Below are 17,046 nucleotides of genomic sequence, written 5' to 3'. Positions count from 1 at the left end.
GGCGGTGGTAATAGATGCTGGCAGTGATTTGATTTTAGTCCCAGGTCTGGTAAGTTAATTGTGGAGTTAGTGTCCATATAGACCAGGCAGTGGAGGGGGTGGAATATACAATAGCCTGCCTTGGATTACCACTCTCATACAATTAGAGAAAATTGAAAAATATTGCATTGGGCCCAAGACCTGGCCACTACAATGATTGTGTACGTGTGTTAGAGATAGCGGGATGCAGGTTCCGATTGTCTAGTTTAAACAACAGCTGGCTGTGCGGTTTGATGTCCTCCATTGAGGGTTTAATTATAGCTACTGCAATCTTATCAAATAACTATTTTAGAAAGTGACTCCGTAAGCGTATGTGAGTGTCAATGCGTTTGTGTGGGGAAAAAAAAGGGCAGAGAGCAAAAAAAAAACAACAAAAACAACTATGCAACAAGATTAAGAATAAAATCACACAAGAAACAAATGCAAAGCTAAATGGAATCATGAGATTGGATAAATGATTTAATAAATACGTGAGTGAGATTAGATAATCAGTAAAAGAAAAAAAAAGCAAACACTATCACACCATCAGCAGCTTTAGGCGAATAGGTTTAAAACATAAAGATAACTTTTGAAGACAGTGACACAATGTTCAGTTTTTGTTTTATTTTTCAGGACGAAAACTAACAACACATGGACCATAAAATGTAAACACTTCAGAGACATGGAGTTATGACAACATCGGCAGAAGAAAAAAATAAACATTTTATCTCAAAGTTCTTCTTATGTTCCACCCTGTGAATAATGTGTATGCATGTTGTAGTTTCTTCTTCTTTTTTAAATGGTGTAAACAAGATAGCAAATCAGCATTGGCTTCTCATAATGAGGTCATGCTCCCCTAAAAACGAAACTGTATCAATTTTGTCAACTCTCTTTATTTTCTTTGAATGTCTGTACTTAACGAATTTTCATTTTAAGCAAGCAATGAAATGTACAATTAGGAATAAACACTCTCTTCCATTCTGTCGAGTTGACAGTTGCACATCCACAGCATCTTGAATCCCCCATACCCTTCATTGCCAATTACTATTTCTTTTTTATTATTGAGAAGTGTATATACATTTTGAAATAATTAAAACTTTGAACTCTTACTCAATATTTGCAAATTAAGAGATCATGAAAGATACCGCAAAGGTAAATTCTGAAAATTTGCAGTACACAAGACGTGAAAGATGAAGATGTCTGCCACAGCACAAAGTCATTTATTTAGGCAGCCTTTTAATAAGAGGAAAAACAATTATCAGTTGCCCAGGAACAGCTGGTAAAGGCTAAACTTTTGGTTTCCTTCCAGGCACAGACTACAGCTCATTTATTTGTTGTGCGCCCTGCAGGTTAGAGGACATGTTCAGAGTGCTACCACCTGGCCCATCGGACCAGCACCTTTCTGTGCTCCTGGGCCTAATTATTAACAAATTAGCCATAAGGTAGAGGTATGATAAATCCAAATGAAGATAAGTGTATCTTTTAGCACAATGGAGATGAACGGAGAGCAGCTGTAAGTAGAATAATAAGCCCTTTATTCAAGTTTTATATATTCTCTAAGAAAAGCTCGAGTATAAAACTGCACTGTCAATATCTGAGAGAACACATTAGGAGAACACAGTAGACCAGAATCACTAAATGGTACACATTTGGGATTTAAAGTTACAATCCAGTATGTCTTCAGGACGTTCCAATCAAGAAAAAATATGTAATGTTTGTCTTTTTTTCTTTTTCATTCCAACTTCTTTCAGCAGTAAACAAAGAGTTTTTTGTTTTATTATTATTATTATTTCATAAATGGAACTTTATTAACTTCAAAACCTTGAAGTGCAAAGCTTAGAACTGTGTGGAAAAGTGGTTAATACCGGGAATACACGTTCTGTTATATTTCTAGAATACGTCTCACATTATACTGAGAAAATAATTTTAGCTTTTCCTTGGTTGTGAACCAGAGTCGTCAATATTTACACAAATAAATATTTGAAATATACCACTGTGTATGAATAAATATAATATACAAGTGTCCCTTTCTGAACTGAAGTACTGGAATAAATAACTTTTTTGATGGTATTCTAGTTTATTGAGAAACACTTGAATTTTATGCAGGAGTCTGCTGTATCACTAGCTCAAAATTATGCATGAAATTTGATGCAAGAAATGAAAATTGAAAGAGTTTTACCTATTGTTGATTTTTTTGGCACTAAACCATGTTGCACTTTTTATTATTTACAATTTTAAACTTTCTGCAGAAAGATATACGTTTCAGATGGCACTCTGCAGAGCAATTTTGACAATGTGCCACTCTGAATAGTCATAATGAAACATGCAGGAGACCTCAATTAAAGTGTGAGGGGAAATGTACTGAAAATACAAACTGTAAAATGCATGTTGTTATTTTTTAATAAAGCTTTATTTAAGGTGAAACCACAACATGCACTGGGCCTACACGGACACTTTATATTCAGTAAAACAGGATTTACCTGGTTCAATTTTGCAAGGTTTACAATAGAAGGTGTTCTAACCACTTCATCTCCTCCCTCCAGTCAATCAACCTAATATCTTTTCTATTTGAGTCCCAAACAAAGGTAATAAAGTAGATTGTCACATGTTTTTTGTCACCAGCTAAGTTGCTATAAACACAAAACCCACAAAGCTCACAACACCCTTTAAGAATAAATCTGAATAAACCTCCTTCGGAACATCTTTAGAAAATGATGCAGACATAATAGGGTAGCAAGTGCTGCTCTTTAATGTGCATAAATTAGTCCACAGGTGTCCTGGCTCTCTTCCTACCTCTTAAAATGATACAATTTTAAAAAGCCCTGAATTATGTTAATCACATGAAAGCACTCAGTGTGTGCCTGTGCGTGTATTAGTGTTTTCATAGAGACACAGTAAGAAATGCAAATACAAGACAAGTTTAGATTACCATAAAATTAATGAAGTAACAAACACGGTTGCTATATCTGTGCAGCCGGTTATGTTCTGTTGAACTATTCTGTGCATGCTACACTTAATTTGCACTATGCGATAAAGAAAAGAGTAAAGGTTCTGAATCATCAAAAATACTATAGTGTAACATAATGCCTGGGTTTTTTGCATTTTGTCTTTATATTATAAAGGCAAAAATTGTATGCTCTACTTGTGCATGTTATTAAAGCAATGGCCATTTACTCTGAGTTGGGCTGACAGTTTTTTCTGTGTGTATGTGGGTGTGCGTGCATGAGTGTACTCACCACAACCCCGAACTGCTCAGGCTCTGACAAATTAGAGTACTCGTTTTTGTACTTGGCCAAAGCGTTCAGCTGTTCCTGCTCTGGGAGGTGCTTTACAAGGTTCTGCAAACAGTGTGAAAAAGAGAGATGAAAGGGATGAAAGCAGCAATAAACATGATACCAGACATGATTAAATTCTGTAAAAAAAGGACTCGGTGTCTTGTTAAACACTAATTATTGCTCTGACATTTGAACTTTGCTTCAAATTTAAAGCATTTCACTAAGTAGAGGATTGTCATCTCAATTTTTTAAAAATAAAATGAATGCCACCCGTCAAGCTGAAGAGCAATGTGTATTTTTCAGCTTCCCATTCAAATGAAGAATCTTTTACTAAAGAACAGGGTGTAGATGATTAATGTACTTTTGGTTTAAGTAACACAATTGCATTGTTCGTTGTCTGTTTTGACTAGAAAATGCTATTTACGCATTCTTATTGTAAATATGCTACAGTTCACCTTTGATAAATACTATTGATGTGCAGCCAACATTTACAGTCTTACATAAAGAAATTGTTCTGGTGCCTGGAGTCAAAGCAAATAAAGGCTCGTCTATTATTAAAAGTTCTTTTATTGATGTGCCATAATTGAAATTGCCTTAATGACTATTAATTGATCAAATGAATTATTCAATGTGTACCTCTGTAGCTGAGGTTTGTTTTTATTTGTTTCCACTCAGTCTGCACGTTTGACAGCAACACAATCTAAAACCTTCAGAGGCATTCATTAACCTCAGTGTTTGGTACAAAAACAGTCAGCCAAAAACCCAATTAAAAAGTTAATTCAGCAAACTGTCTTTTAATCTGTTTTGCACAGAGTTCTTAGTCATTTTTCCCTCTCATGTATCCCATATATTTTTAAATTATCTTATATTAACAACCTTTTCTTAGTTGCATAAATTAAATAAAATCCAATTAAACAAAGAAAAAAAAAAAACATTTGTAAAAATTACCATTCCATGTTTTTTTTTTTTCCACATGGTAATTTAAGGATAATAAAATAAGTTTCCAATGTGGTGATACATTTTTGGCTATAAACAGGATATACTAGTAATAAAAAAAACACAATTATTTAAAAGTAAATCCTAATATACAGATTTGTTAACTTGATAATAATGTATGCACTGCTGCTCTTTCAGGCTCCAGTGTTGTTTTGCTCAAATTGCTGAAATGCAAAACATTTTCTGATGGTTCCTATATTCTTTTTCCTGGTCCCAGCCAAAAACCCAATTGACCCAGAAAGACTCAGTCTGCCAACCTGCAATCAAGTAGCACCTTGAGACATAAGCTTATTTTTTTCTGTAAACCTAAAAATTCCTCAGTTGTTACTTTGTCTATCATCATTTAAGGCAATTAATAGACCTGCTTTGTCTAACAGAGGAGTATCTCTATATCACCACTGCGTTTAATCAGTTTCAAAAGTTGTGAATGTGGATTTCACCCATACACATTAAGCATTGAACTCATAAACATAATGCGTAAGTTTCAACTTGTGAGTGAAACCATCATGAGAGGGAATGTATGCACTCACTGTGAACGACTAAGTAGTATCTATGTGAACAAAAATAATATGTGCCAGTGACTTTCGACGAACGCACAAGCCGGCAGTCAAGCACACAGCATAGTAACGAGAATGCGCTCGACTCTCCCACAAGGCACTCAGTTGCTGAGTCCAAGATCTCTTCCTGTAGGCTGAGATCATCAGGTAAGAGACTTTTACTGGTGGCACAAAGGAGACAGGACTTTTAAAGATGTTTGCTTAGATAGGTTTTTAATCAGCCAGGGCTTCATTATGCACCTTTTGAGATTTTTCTTTTGCTTCTTGTATAATTTTGTTCTAAATTATAACGTGGCACTAGATATTCCATGAAAAATGATATTAAAATAATGCTTAATGTATGCTCTTTATTCTATTTTACTGAGAAACAAAATATATTTTGGATTGGTCCAAAACTGAGCTACATTCCAGAGAACAGCTTCAACATCCCACAGATTTTAAACAGCCTCTGGGTGAAAAGTCAAACAGGGCAAAAGCCATGTTTCACAGCTAAATATAAGCAACCCTCTGCCACTGTGGAGGACGCAGAATTTTTAACATATAATTCAGATATTCAGAACTCTGAATGAATTACTTTTTTCTCCTGCTAAAACTTCAGAAGAAACATATCTTAATGCAGAGCTTACAAAAAGGTTTTCCAGCATACAAATCAGCATACATAACATGAGCTCAAATAAAAGAAATAAATTAGATTGTTCCTGCTAAAACATAAATTTTAGGTTCTGAGCAGGAACTTAAGCAAGAATTTTATTAAAAGAAATTCAAAGCATTTTGAGATCATTTACTGTTATTTATATAACAGTAAATATATAAATTTATATCAATATATATATATATATATATATATATATATATATATATATATATATGTACAGTGGGGAAAAAAAGTATTTAGTCAGCCACCAATTGTGCAAGTTCTCCCACTTAAAAAGATGAGAGAGGCCTGTAATTTTCATCATAGATGTACCTCAACTATGAGAGACAAAAGGAGAAAAAAAAATCCAGAAAATCACATTTTCTGATTTTTAAAGAATTTATTTGCAAAATATGGTGGAAAATAAGTATTTGGTCAATAACAAAAGTTCATCTCAATACTTTGTTATATACCCTTTGTTGGTAATGACAGAGATCAAATGTTTTCTGTAAGTCTTCACAAGGTTCTCACACACTGTTGTTGGTATTTTTGGCCCATTCCTCCATGCAGATCTTCTCTAGAGCTGTGATGTTCTGGGGCTGTCGCTGGACAACACGGACTTTCAACTCCCTCCACAGATTTTCTATGGGGTTGACATCTGGAGACTGGCTAGGCCACTCCAGGACCTTGAAATGCTTCTTACGAAGCCACTCCTTCGTTACCCGGGTGGTGTGTTTGGGATCATCGTCCTGCTGAAAGACCCAACCACGTTTCACCTTCAATGCCCTTGTTGATGGAAGGAGGTTTTCACTCAAAATGTGACGATACATGGCCCCATTCATTCTTTCCTTTACACGGATTAGTCGTCCTGGTCCCTTAGCAGAAAAACAGCCCTAAAGCATGATGTTTCCACCCCCATGCTTCACAGTAGTCATGGTGTTCTTTGGATGCAACTCAGCATTCATTCTCCTCCAAACACGACGAATAGAGTTTTGACCAAAAAGTTCTACTTTGGTTTCATCTGACCATATGGTATTCTCCCAGTCATCTTCTGGATCATCCAAATGCTCTCTAGCAAACTTGAGACGGGCCTTGACATGTACTGGCTTAAGCAGGGGGACACGTCTGGCACTGCAGGTTTGAGTCCCTGGCGGCGTAGTGTGTTACTGATGGTAGCCTTTGTTACTTTGGTCCCAGCTCTCTGCAGGTCATTCACTAGGTTCCCCCATGTGGTTCTGGATTTTTGCTCACAGTTCTTGTGATCATTTTGACCCCACGGGGTGTGATCTTGCGTGGAGCCCCAGATCGAGCGAGATTATCAGTGGTCTTGTATGTGTTCCATTTTCTAATAATTGATCCCACAGTTGATTTCTTTACACCAAGCTGTTTACCTATTGCAGATTCAGTATTTCCATCTAGGTGCAGGTTTATAATTTTGTTTCGGGTGTCCTTTGACAACTCTCTAGTTTTGGCCATGGTGAAGTTTAGAGTGTGACTGTTTGAGGTTGTGGACAGGTGTGTTTTATACTGATAACGAGTTCAAATAGGTGCCATTAATACAGGTAACAAGTAGAGGACAGAGGAGCCTCTTACAGAAGAAGTTACACGGCTGTGAGAGTCTGAAATCTTGCTTGTTTGTAGCTGACCAAATACTTATTTTCCACCATATAGTGCCAATAAATTCTTTAAAAATCAGAAAATGTGATTTTCTGGATTTTTTTTTTCTACTTTTGTCTCATAGTTGAGGTATATATCTATGATGAAAATTACAGGCCTCTCTCATCTTTTTAAGTGGGAGAACTTGAACAATTGGTGGCTGACTAAATACTTATATATATATATATATATAATTATTCAGTCCTAACCATAATGGCTTATCAAAAGCCAAACTACCTTCAAAGTAAAATAGTAAACAAAATAAGGAATAATATTAATCAGCCATGGTAAAAAAAAAAAAAAAAAAAAATCCCAATTAGTTAATTTACGGACTAGTTGTCTGGTAGAACAATCAGGGTGTACTTCATATTTTGAGCTATCCCATATTTTAGCCTCAAGCTGCACTGTGTTTTAAGGTTGACAACTAATGAAGACAACAGACAGGAGTTAGGGCATGAACCTGTGTAGCTGTGTAGGAGAAGAGCACCACAAGAAATCCAATTCCAGCCTCTGGTATGTAGTTGCATATTGTCGGATGAGTTATTTTCCAATATTCTTTCCATCTCACAGTTGAGTATGACCAGATTTACTGTAGGCGGGTCAACAAATTCTTGCACTCATGATGCATAAAAAGCTGAGGCTTCAAACATTTTTGCAACTTTATGCAAAGCCTGTCCTACCTGGATCATGGGTTCAGTGAGCTGATCCTCATCCACCTCCACTATCATGCGACGTATTTCCTGATAAGGCATGCGGTAGGAACCCAAGAAGATCGCTAGAGAAGGAGAAAAAAAATAAGAAAACAAATTATTTTTATGTATATATTGGAATGATTCACAACTGTTTATTATTAGAGAAGTTTCAGACAACATATGAAATGAAACAATAGAAACAGAATAAAGAATGAAATAGTAGGAAACAAAAGAGCTCCAGCACACATTAAAAGAACACATTAAGTAAATGAAGTAGAAAGCAAAGAGAAATCCAATTAAAGCCACATCAATGCATGCATCCATGAGACAAAGCTATTTTAAAATGTCTAGGCTATATTCAATACTAAATGCGTGACAAGGAATGGGATGGGCAATGGTTTATATCAGGATAAATAATTATTCTAGCTCTAAGAATTATATATATAAAAAAAAACATATACCTCATCCAGATTAAGCTTTTTAAAAAATATACAAAAAAAACCCCAAAGATGGTAGTTTATCTGTATTTGGATGAAGTGCAAATAAATTCACACATTTAACTTCAAATGACATACAGCTGAGCCAATACTGATACTTCAATAAAGAATCTGAACATAGGGTCCCCATCCCCAGTTTCCTAGTTGACATATTACTTCTTAATTACAAAAAAACGGCTCAGTGTTTTGATAAATGTGTTTACGATCTTATTTTTCTAACTACTGTCATTTTTACTGCTTGAACTTGCGGGGGGAAAAAATTACAATTCATTAGGGATAAATTAACTAAAGCTCAACAGTGAGGCACAACTCAATCAATAAAAAAGAAAAACTAAGTCACGTACTCATCACCAACTTCAGTCAAGCCTTTTAAACCCTTTGCCTACTCTGGTGAAAAACATACTGTAAACCGGCCCACTCTCCCCGTTTTTTTTTTCCCCTTCTCTTTTCTGCTCTATAATTTCTACTGCATGATTTATCACTGTTACTGGGCTGATTAGTCCCATTTTCTTTTAATACATGAAACAAAGGTCACAGCTCCCCTCCATATAAGCCAATGAGGTGCAAAGATTCGAGAGTGCTTAAGAGATCAGCAGGATCCTCATTAATGCCGGGTGCTTTTAAACGATCATTTTAGGGCCAAGCATACATGTGCAAATGCATATGCGTGTGAGAAAGTGAGAGAAAGAGAAAGCGAGAGAGAGAGACAGTTAGGATGGAGGGACACAGAAAGAGAGAAAATAGAGAAAGAAAAAGGAGACAAATCTATGGAATCATGCGCCACAGCATTTTTTTCCCTCCCTTAATGGCTCCTTAACATTGTTAATTAGCTTTGTGTGAAGAGAAGAGTCATAAGTATCAACAGCCAGGTTCACATTAAGTGCCGCCTTGTAATAACTGCTATGGCAACAAGCAAAGGCATAAGAAAAAAGGCAAAAGTTTGGGCACCCCTGCTAAGAGCATCTGTTCCTGTGGACAATTTAGTGAGTTTATTATTAAATGGTCATCAAAAGGACATCAGATTCAGGATGCAGATTTCTTCTTTGGACATTTGAAATGGATTTGTGTTTTGTTTGAATTATGTTATACTTCCCAACCAGAAGGGGAAATTAGCACCGATTACTGGCCAAATACGAGTAAATTTATATCCAAGGAAGCTGAAAGTGGGTTCACAATTTGAACAGAGGAAGTGTTAATTTTTCACAACCGACTCACAGGGGAGCACAACCTACCTGACCTGCAGCTAGACTACTGCAAATACTTCAAAATCAGTAAAAGAGGATGTGATTGCCAAAAACAACAAAAAAAACCTTCTGAAGTTAATGAGGTGTTTATATGATGAAAGATGACATCAACTTGCCGCAGTGGATTGGTGGACATTTTGCCCCTTCTGTAATTTTTTTTGTTGTTTTGCAATGTTGGTTATCTTTTCTTGGATATTTCATAGCTACTTTGAAAACTAATAACTTAGTTATTAGCTTAATTATTGATAATCTACTATTTATTTACTTATCATTGATAATTCACTCAAATTCTCTTTGACAGAGTCAGATGGCTCCCATTGGCGATCTGAACCATAGAAATATGGGCATAGCATAAAATCTTGAGAAAATAATCAGCATTTAAATGAAATCTTACACAAAATTACAGAATTAATCATTTTTATGGTTATTTAGATTATGGTTATGGTTAGTTATTAACAAAATTTATTCGCAATCCTTCAGCACCAAGAGAAATAAATTCATACACAATACTTCTAAATACAACATGGTGTATTTAGAAGAATAAAGTAAATTAAGGAATCAATGAAAAAAAATGTGTGGGTAGGAAATGGGAATACTAAATGATGAAAGAGCTAATTGACCGGGAGTCATTTTTAATACGCTCTTGCCAGCATTATAATACTGAAGTAGATGGCATTTTGTTATACCTTATTTCTTTTACAAAACAGTTCTTTGCAGCAATGTAGAAGTAAGAATTTCTCCTAACTCTAACAGTACCTAGTTGAAGAGTTTCTTAGCATGCAGTCTTTAGACAAAGACCTAATCACCTGTATTTAATGTAAACTGTGTTGAGCAACTCTAGCCATTTTAGAGACAATAACATCTGTATAGAAGTGATATTAAACCTTACTACTCCAGGTGCCGTTTGAAAAAATACACCAGTAAAAACTGATAAAGACTGGTTAAAGGATCTCTTTGGTAAAACGGTTTTTATATGAAATATGTAAAAAAAGATCATATTCAATATGTCGCTTCAGATTCTCTATTTGTTGCGTCATTCAGATTCAAGTGGGAAAATTGGAGAGGATCAAGGGTTGATTTCAGTGATCATCTGCAGCAGTAAAATTTCTTCTGCTTTGTCTTCTGAGTACATACCTATAATAGTTTCAAATGCATTTAAAAGATTGCAGTTGGGAGGGAAAACTGAAACCTGTGTGTGTTTACTAAACATTTTTAGGCAGATATACTGTACCTTTGTTTTAGAACTTGCATAAATATGCAGATTTGCACTCAAGTGACCAATACACAAAAAGTGACAAAAACTCAAAAAATCTCTTCAACATGAAGAACTGCACAAAATCAAGAACTAAAGCACTTTTATATGCATTTGAGGAGCATGTACAAGTTGTGACACTTGCTTAAGCTTGTATCAGTTAAGTGCTTAGTGCACCTTCGCTTTTCTCGCGCTTTATTTTATATTCTAAACCTGAATAAATGATTGACTAACCCATTCTCTGCTAAGTTATTTAAAATTACAGAAAAATTCAAAAGTACAAGAATCACAAGAGCGATAAGAGCATCCAAAAGGCCTGCTACACTTGAAGTTTTGAAGGCTCCTATAAATGTAAATCAAGGGAGAAGTGGCCTGAAAGGAAAAGGATACTTACAGAGATTTTGTGCAATCTTGGGATCGAGCACCTTGAGCTCTTTAATCCTCTTCTTTATGGATTTCTTTTCCTCAAGATCCTCTTCCTCTTTTTTAGCTGATGGAGAAAAAATACAAAAATGTTACTAAAAGCAAAAATATGGATGTGCAGTAGGAAAATAAGTTGACACTAGAGGGTATCCTGGTTGGTATTGTCTAGATCCACAAAGACCAGAATATACAAAGAAAAATGTATCAAGATGCAGATGAGAATATCACCTCTTGAAACAGACTTTTCTTTTTTATTTCCAAGGCTACATAAAAAAAGGTTACCTTTTAAGAGTCATGAGGAAGATGTATTAGGGAATATGATGGAATAACATTGATATGGCAAGGTACTAAAATAAACGGTGGTGAGATATAAAAGGGTCACATTTAAGTTAGATTGTATTGTTAAAACTGTTTTAATTACTAGGAGCAAGGAGGGTGGATTTACATCTGTTTTTACCAGGACACGAGACAGACAACAATAAAATCAAAACAAGTAAACAACTCAATGTCATCTAATCTAACCTGTCAATAGGACTGGGCACTGCTGGTATTAAATTGACGTAAAACTGAACGACTGGATAGATTCCTTTGCCATCCAGGCATAGCAGTGTCCTGCCATGCCATTTTGCATAAGTTGTATTCATTTGGTACAGAAGCGTATCGAACCGACATGCCTGTACCAGATATATTGGTATGAAAACACAAGTCTGGCCTAAACTGAGACTCGCATACGTTTCAATATAGCTCATCTGACTTTAACCTTTGATACCAGTCTACCTTCACTTCAACAATGAGTTAATCTTTCTATCAATGAAACGTTTATTTAATTTTAGAGTTAACTTAATGTTTCCTAAAGGAAGAGCTTTGTAAAAGGAAAAGCCAGAGTGGTACATAAAAACTTCTACAGCACAACTCAAAGGTTTAATCTGGACTCTACTGTGAAAAAGTCGTAGGACAAAGTAGAGGTCTATCCTTACGCCAGCGTAAGATTAGTACCCAATTTATTTTTTGATATACATTTAGGACATTGATCAAATGAAGTAACCCTTGATTTCATCCTTTTATAGTAGACCCTGGGTATGATTTGTCAAATCAAAATCAAATCAAATTTTATTTGTATAGCACATTTCAGCAGCAAGGCATTTCAAAGTGCTTTACATAATTAAAATAAAAACAGAAATAATCAGTGAGAAAGAGAGAGATTTAAAAAAAAATAAAATAAATAAAAATATTTAAAAAAAAAAAGCATTACATCATTAAAACGTCGAAAAGAAAGAAGAAGAAATTAAAAACATTAAAGACATAAAAAGATGGAAGACATCAAAACCGGCACTCTAACCCTAATTTAGCCATAAGCAACTCTAAACAGGTGAGTTTTAAGTTGAGATTTAAAAGCACCCAGTGTTTCAGCTGTTTTACAGTTTTCTGGAAGTTTGTTCCAAATCTGTGGTGCATAGAAACTGAATGCTGCTTCTCCTCGTCTGGTTCTGGTTCTGGGGATGCAGAGCAGACCAGAACCAGAAGATCTGAGGGGTCTAGACGGTTGGTACAGTAATAACAGATCTTTAAGGTATTGTGGTGCTAAACCGTTCAGAGATTTATAAACTAACATTGCCACTGCTTCGCCTGCTACCACTTACACCTCTGGAATCTAGGTTTCAATAATACTTTGGACAGAGCTATACTGATTTTCATCAATTTGTTTAATAGTTAATAGGATATGAGAATTTCCTTACTGCATTTGTTGGGGTTAAATAGGTTATGAATGTTTTGTTGAGAGGAGAGGGCTCTTACATGATTGCTAAATTAAATGCAGTAGTACTTCTCGACTGACCAGGAAGTGCAGATTCAGATTTGAGCAAGTACAAAAAAAAACATACCCTCTTAAGTCGCGCTTACAAGGAGTAAGTCCTGGATGCTTTTAATTACCTAAGACACCAGATTAAAAGAACCAAACGTGCAACCCTTGGAGTACGTCGGGTAATTGTCTGGTGCTGTAATCATCAAGAGTGTGTGCTGAGAAGAGAGGAGCGGCTAGCGGGATATAAAAGAGGGGAACAGCGTCTAGGAACACAGGGGTTAATCCGCAGGAAAAGGTATGCCTGCTGTTCCATGAGGTCTTGTTCTCCTTTAAGGGATCCTGTATCCAATTAAAAAGTGAAGAGGGATACTTGGAGCTCCCACAAGATGGAGACTAGTAGCATGAGCACAAACATGCACACTTACAGCACAGCTCACCATGCACAAAAAAAACAAAACAAACAGAACCACACACTGAGCGATTACCGGTACTTAGACTTACGTGGCTCCTCTGTGACTACATTCTCCTCACAATCTTTGTGTGAGCGAGAAAAGAGAGATGTAGAAGCAGGGCAATAAAAGGAAAAGTGCAGTACAAAGCAAAGAGCAGAAAGAAAAAGAATGAAGAGACAAAAGTGCATCATAAGATTGCAGCATGAAATACAGACACTTCGGCAAGGACATAACTACTTTGGCATATAAATTTGAAATAAAGTAGTTTCTGAGGGCCAATTAACAGAACTGCAGCAAACATTAGGAAATAGAAAGATGCTTACAAAAGTTGCACTTGAAACATATATAAAGGCAACTAGTATTTGGTCAGCACTGAACATTTATATTTCAAAGTTTACTGAAAGACTTGGTCAAACATATAAAAAAAATATTTAAGAAGTCTGTTGAGCTGCAGAGAATTACTCCCAAACATTAAAAGAAAAAAAAAAAAATTAGCCCATTGTTACAATGAAACCAAAATGAGTATTTGTGTTTCGAGGTACAACTGTTCTCCACAAGATTAAATAACATCTGTTTTTATTGATGTAGCAATTTATGCAGCTTGACCTTAATCACAGAAAAAAAACGATTGGTAAAAGCATATTGGTATGCAAGGTTAAATAATTATTTTGCAATACATCAGGTCCCGTCATGTCTTTAAAGAGACATGAAGGGAAGCAAACACTGCGTGTTCATTCTATACGATACCAATCATAACTTCCCTCATATTCCTGGTTCTTGTGTGCGCTTAACATGCAACGGTGCAGGCTGAATTGCCTTTCAGTCTCTTGATAAATTTATGGCAAGACAGCTCTTGCTCAAGAAAACATGAAAAACATGAAAGTGAATCATGACAAAATTTTAAGACTTACAACCTAAATTAAATAATACATCCATGAAGAACTAAATTATTCACTCAGAGAAATGTAATCTTGTATTTGGTGCTATTGAGCTTTTTAATGCAGTATGTAGATAGATGTATTTAAGATGCTGTATCAGTCTGATTTTTAAAACTTGAAGCCTGGTGAAACCTCATCTAACATTGCACACAACAAATATTTCTGAAATGTACTTTTAATCTCTCTCATATCCCTCATAGATATACAGTTGTTTGTATGCAGAACTCAAACATTTACATTAGTCAGAAATGCAAATTCCATTGTATTTTATTGTGATTTTACATGACAGACCAACACAAAGTTGTGTGGAATTCCCCTTTTACTCAAATACCCCTAACAAAATTTCAGATCAAGCAATTGCCTTCAGAAGTCACTTAAGCAGTTCATATGCAACAGTGTTTTGTAAAAGGTATAGAGATTTCATATTGTACACTACAGCTGGAACACACCAGTCAGGTCACAAACTTTGAAGAAGTTTAAAGATTGTTTAGATTATAAAACAATACTGTAAATGTTGAGTCAAACACTGCTTAATAGAAAAAAATGTTTGGAACAGTAGAGGAACCAGATGCAAATCAGGCTGGAAGTGCAGAGAATAAACCATCAATAGTCAATAATAGTCTGGAGGAGATGTAGAAACTCACAGCTAGGGTTGGACAATCTGAGGATAGAATAACTATCAGTTGTGTGCCATATAAATGTGGCTTCTATGGAATGGAGTTCCATGGAAGAAAGCTATTGTTAAATAGAGAGGTCATGTTTATGATGTTTACAAGAGGCTATGAAGGGAAACCAGCAAATTTATGGAAGAGGACACGCTGGTCAGGAGAGACCTAAATTGATTTATTTTCTTCCAAGTAACATAATCCTATAAATAATTCTTAACAGAGAAGAAAAGCATTTAGAAACTTAGGTATAGGTTCACCTTAGTGCAAGATAACACAGTCAGAAATACAATACAAGAGTTTAGAGAGGTGCAGTAAAAACTCATATCAAATTGAGAATATGATGCAAGCCTTGAAAGTTGCTGTTCAGACTTTATCCAGTCTGTTGAAGCCTCAGCTAATTTGCAAAGAGGCATAGATTTTAGTCTATGCCTCTTTGCATAGACTAAAATCTAGTCTATGCAAAGTTATGAACTTCAAGTGGGATCTGAAAACGTAATTTTTTTTCTCGTCGTCACAACTATGCCCCTTTTGTTTTGGCCTGCAAGATACATTCACAGAAAAAGGTATTGGAATTAGTGGAAGTGATGTGACAAAATGTGGAACTCTGCTACATCCATCTCTATGGTTTAAGAGACACTGACAAGATACAAATCGCATCACCCACATGCACTCAGTCCACATCACCCCAGTTGTTATCAGTTAAATTGCCTAATTAGATTGCCCCTTTCCAACAACACCCCCCAACCTCCCTGGCTCGAGAACGGGTCCTCTTCAGGGAAATCCACTCATTATACATCAGCCAATTAACGTGTCCTGCTGGAGGTCGAAGGTCACTGGTTAATCAATCAAAGAGAGTGCAGATAGTTGTGATTATCAGATTGCGCCATCACCCAGGAAGTATGGGAAGATAAGGATACACTTGTGAGAGCTGAGCAGTGGGGAGTCTGTCACAAAAGACATTTGGCAAAAGCCGGAAAGGTGCAGCACTTACAGGAAAGATATAAAAGGTAGAGAGAAGCAATGATGGATGTGCATTCCTTTCCATGAAAGGAAGGTTCTTGAGTCTGTGACTAAAACCAATTAGAATCAGCAAGCAGGAATCAGCCTGCTGTTTGACTAAAGCTGTCTGTTAGAGACACAACACTAACATAATGCATCTAAATCGGTCTATTACTGCTGCATCAGCATTCAGAACTTCTTAAAATATTTTAGGTCACGCCCCAAGTTAGGTTATGCCCACTCCTGTGATTAATGTCAGCTCAGGGATTAGAATGAGTACAAATTTTAAAGAACATAAAGACTTCAGTCACTTACAGCGCTTCAGTTAAGGAACAGTAAATGATCTACTCCCACAGTGGAAAACATTAAAATAATCCACCAACTGTGCATCCCCACAAAATCAAACTAAGCATGTTTAGAAATGTTCCCGTCAAAAACATTGATAGTTAAACAAGAAAGGAGAAGATCTAAAATTTTCTTAGGAAAAACAAAGGAATGTTTAGTGGCTAGATCAGCTGGGGATTCAACGTTGGATTTATTTATTTATTTTTTCTTTAAAAAAAGTTATCTAGACTTCTCACTTGTGGTAATATTGCTGTTTGGTTTTGATTTTTATCTCTGTCACAGTTTAAAGGCACTTGACAACGTGTAACACAGCACACACACCCGCTTCCCAAACAGCCGTCCTTCCCACAAGGCAGTATCAGTGAATTCTGCCATCAAAGCACTAAAGGGAGTGGTGGATGAAATAAAACTGCTGTGAAAGAGCATGACTGATGCTGTACATGACAGACAGGCCTCAGAGACAAGCGAGTAACACCTCAAATTCAACCCCCCCGACCATCCCCCACCCCAGCATACGCGCGCGCGCAAATACGCACACCTTCCTCCCCTTGTCCTCGGCCCTTTCCACTCACACTACCACTTCATCTTATCACTGCGGA

General features: G+C 36.1%; 1 protein-coding gene across 4 annotated transcripts in view; it reads right to left on the bottom strand.

Annotated features, from left to right (window-relative positions):
* LOC103461982 (protein diaphanous homolog 3) overlaps nt 1-17,046 on the bottom strand; it is a 163,367-nt gene that overhangs the window by 90,131 nt on the left and 56,190 nt on the right. For all 4 annotated transcript variants that reach the window (XM_008404411.3, XM_081605120.1, XM_081605119.1 and 1 more), the window contains 3 exons: nt 11,216-11,311; nt 7,817-7,911; nt 3,255-3,356 (listed from right to left, as the gene is read on the bottom strand). In XM_008404411.3, coding sequence (XP_008402633.2) covers nt 3,255-3,356; nt 7,817-7,911; nt 11,216-11,311 — 293 coding nt within the window. The remainder of the gene's footprint in view (nt 1-3,254; nt 3,357-7,816; nt 7,912-11,215; nt 11,312-17,046) is intronic.

Source organism: Poecilia reticulata, chromosome 3, assembly GCF_904066995.2.
Source record: "Poecilia reticulata chromosome 3, P_reticulata-male-v2, whole genome shotgun sequence".
NCBI classification, from domain to species: Eukaryota; Metazoa; Chordata; class Actinopteri; order Cyprinodontiformes; family Poeciliidae; genus Poecilia; species Poecilia reticulata.
This window is presented reverse-complemented; position numbering and strand designations above follow the sequence as displayed.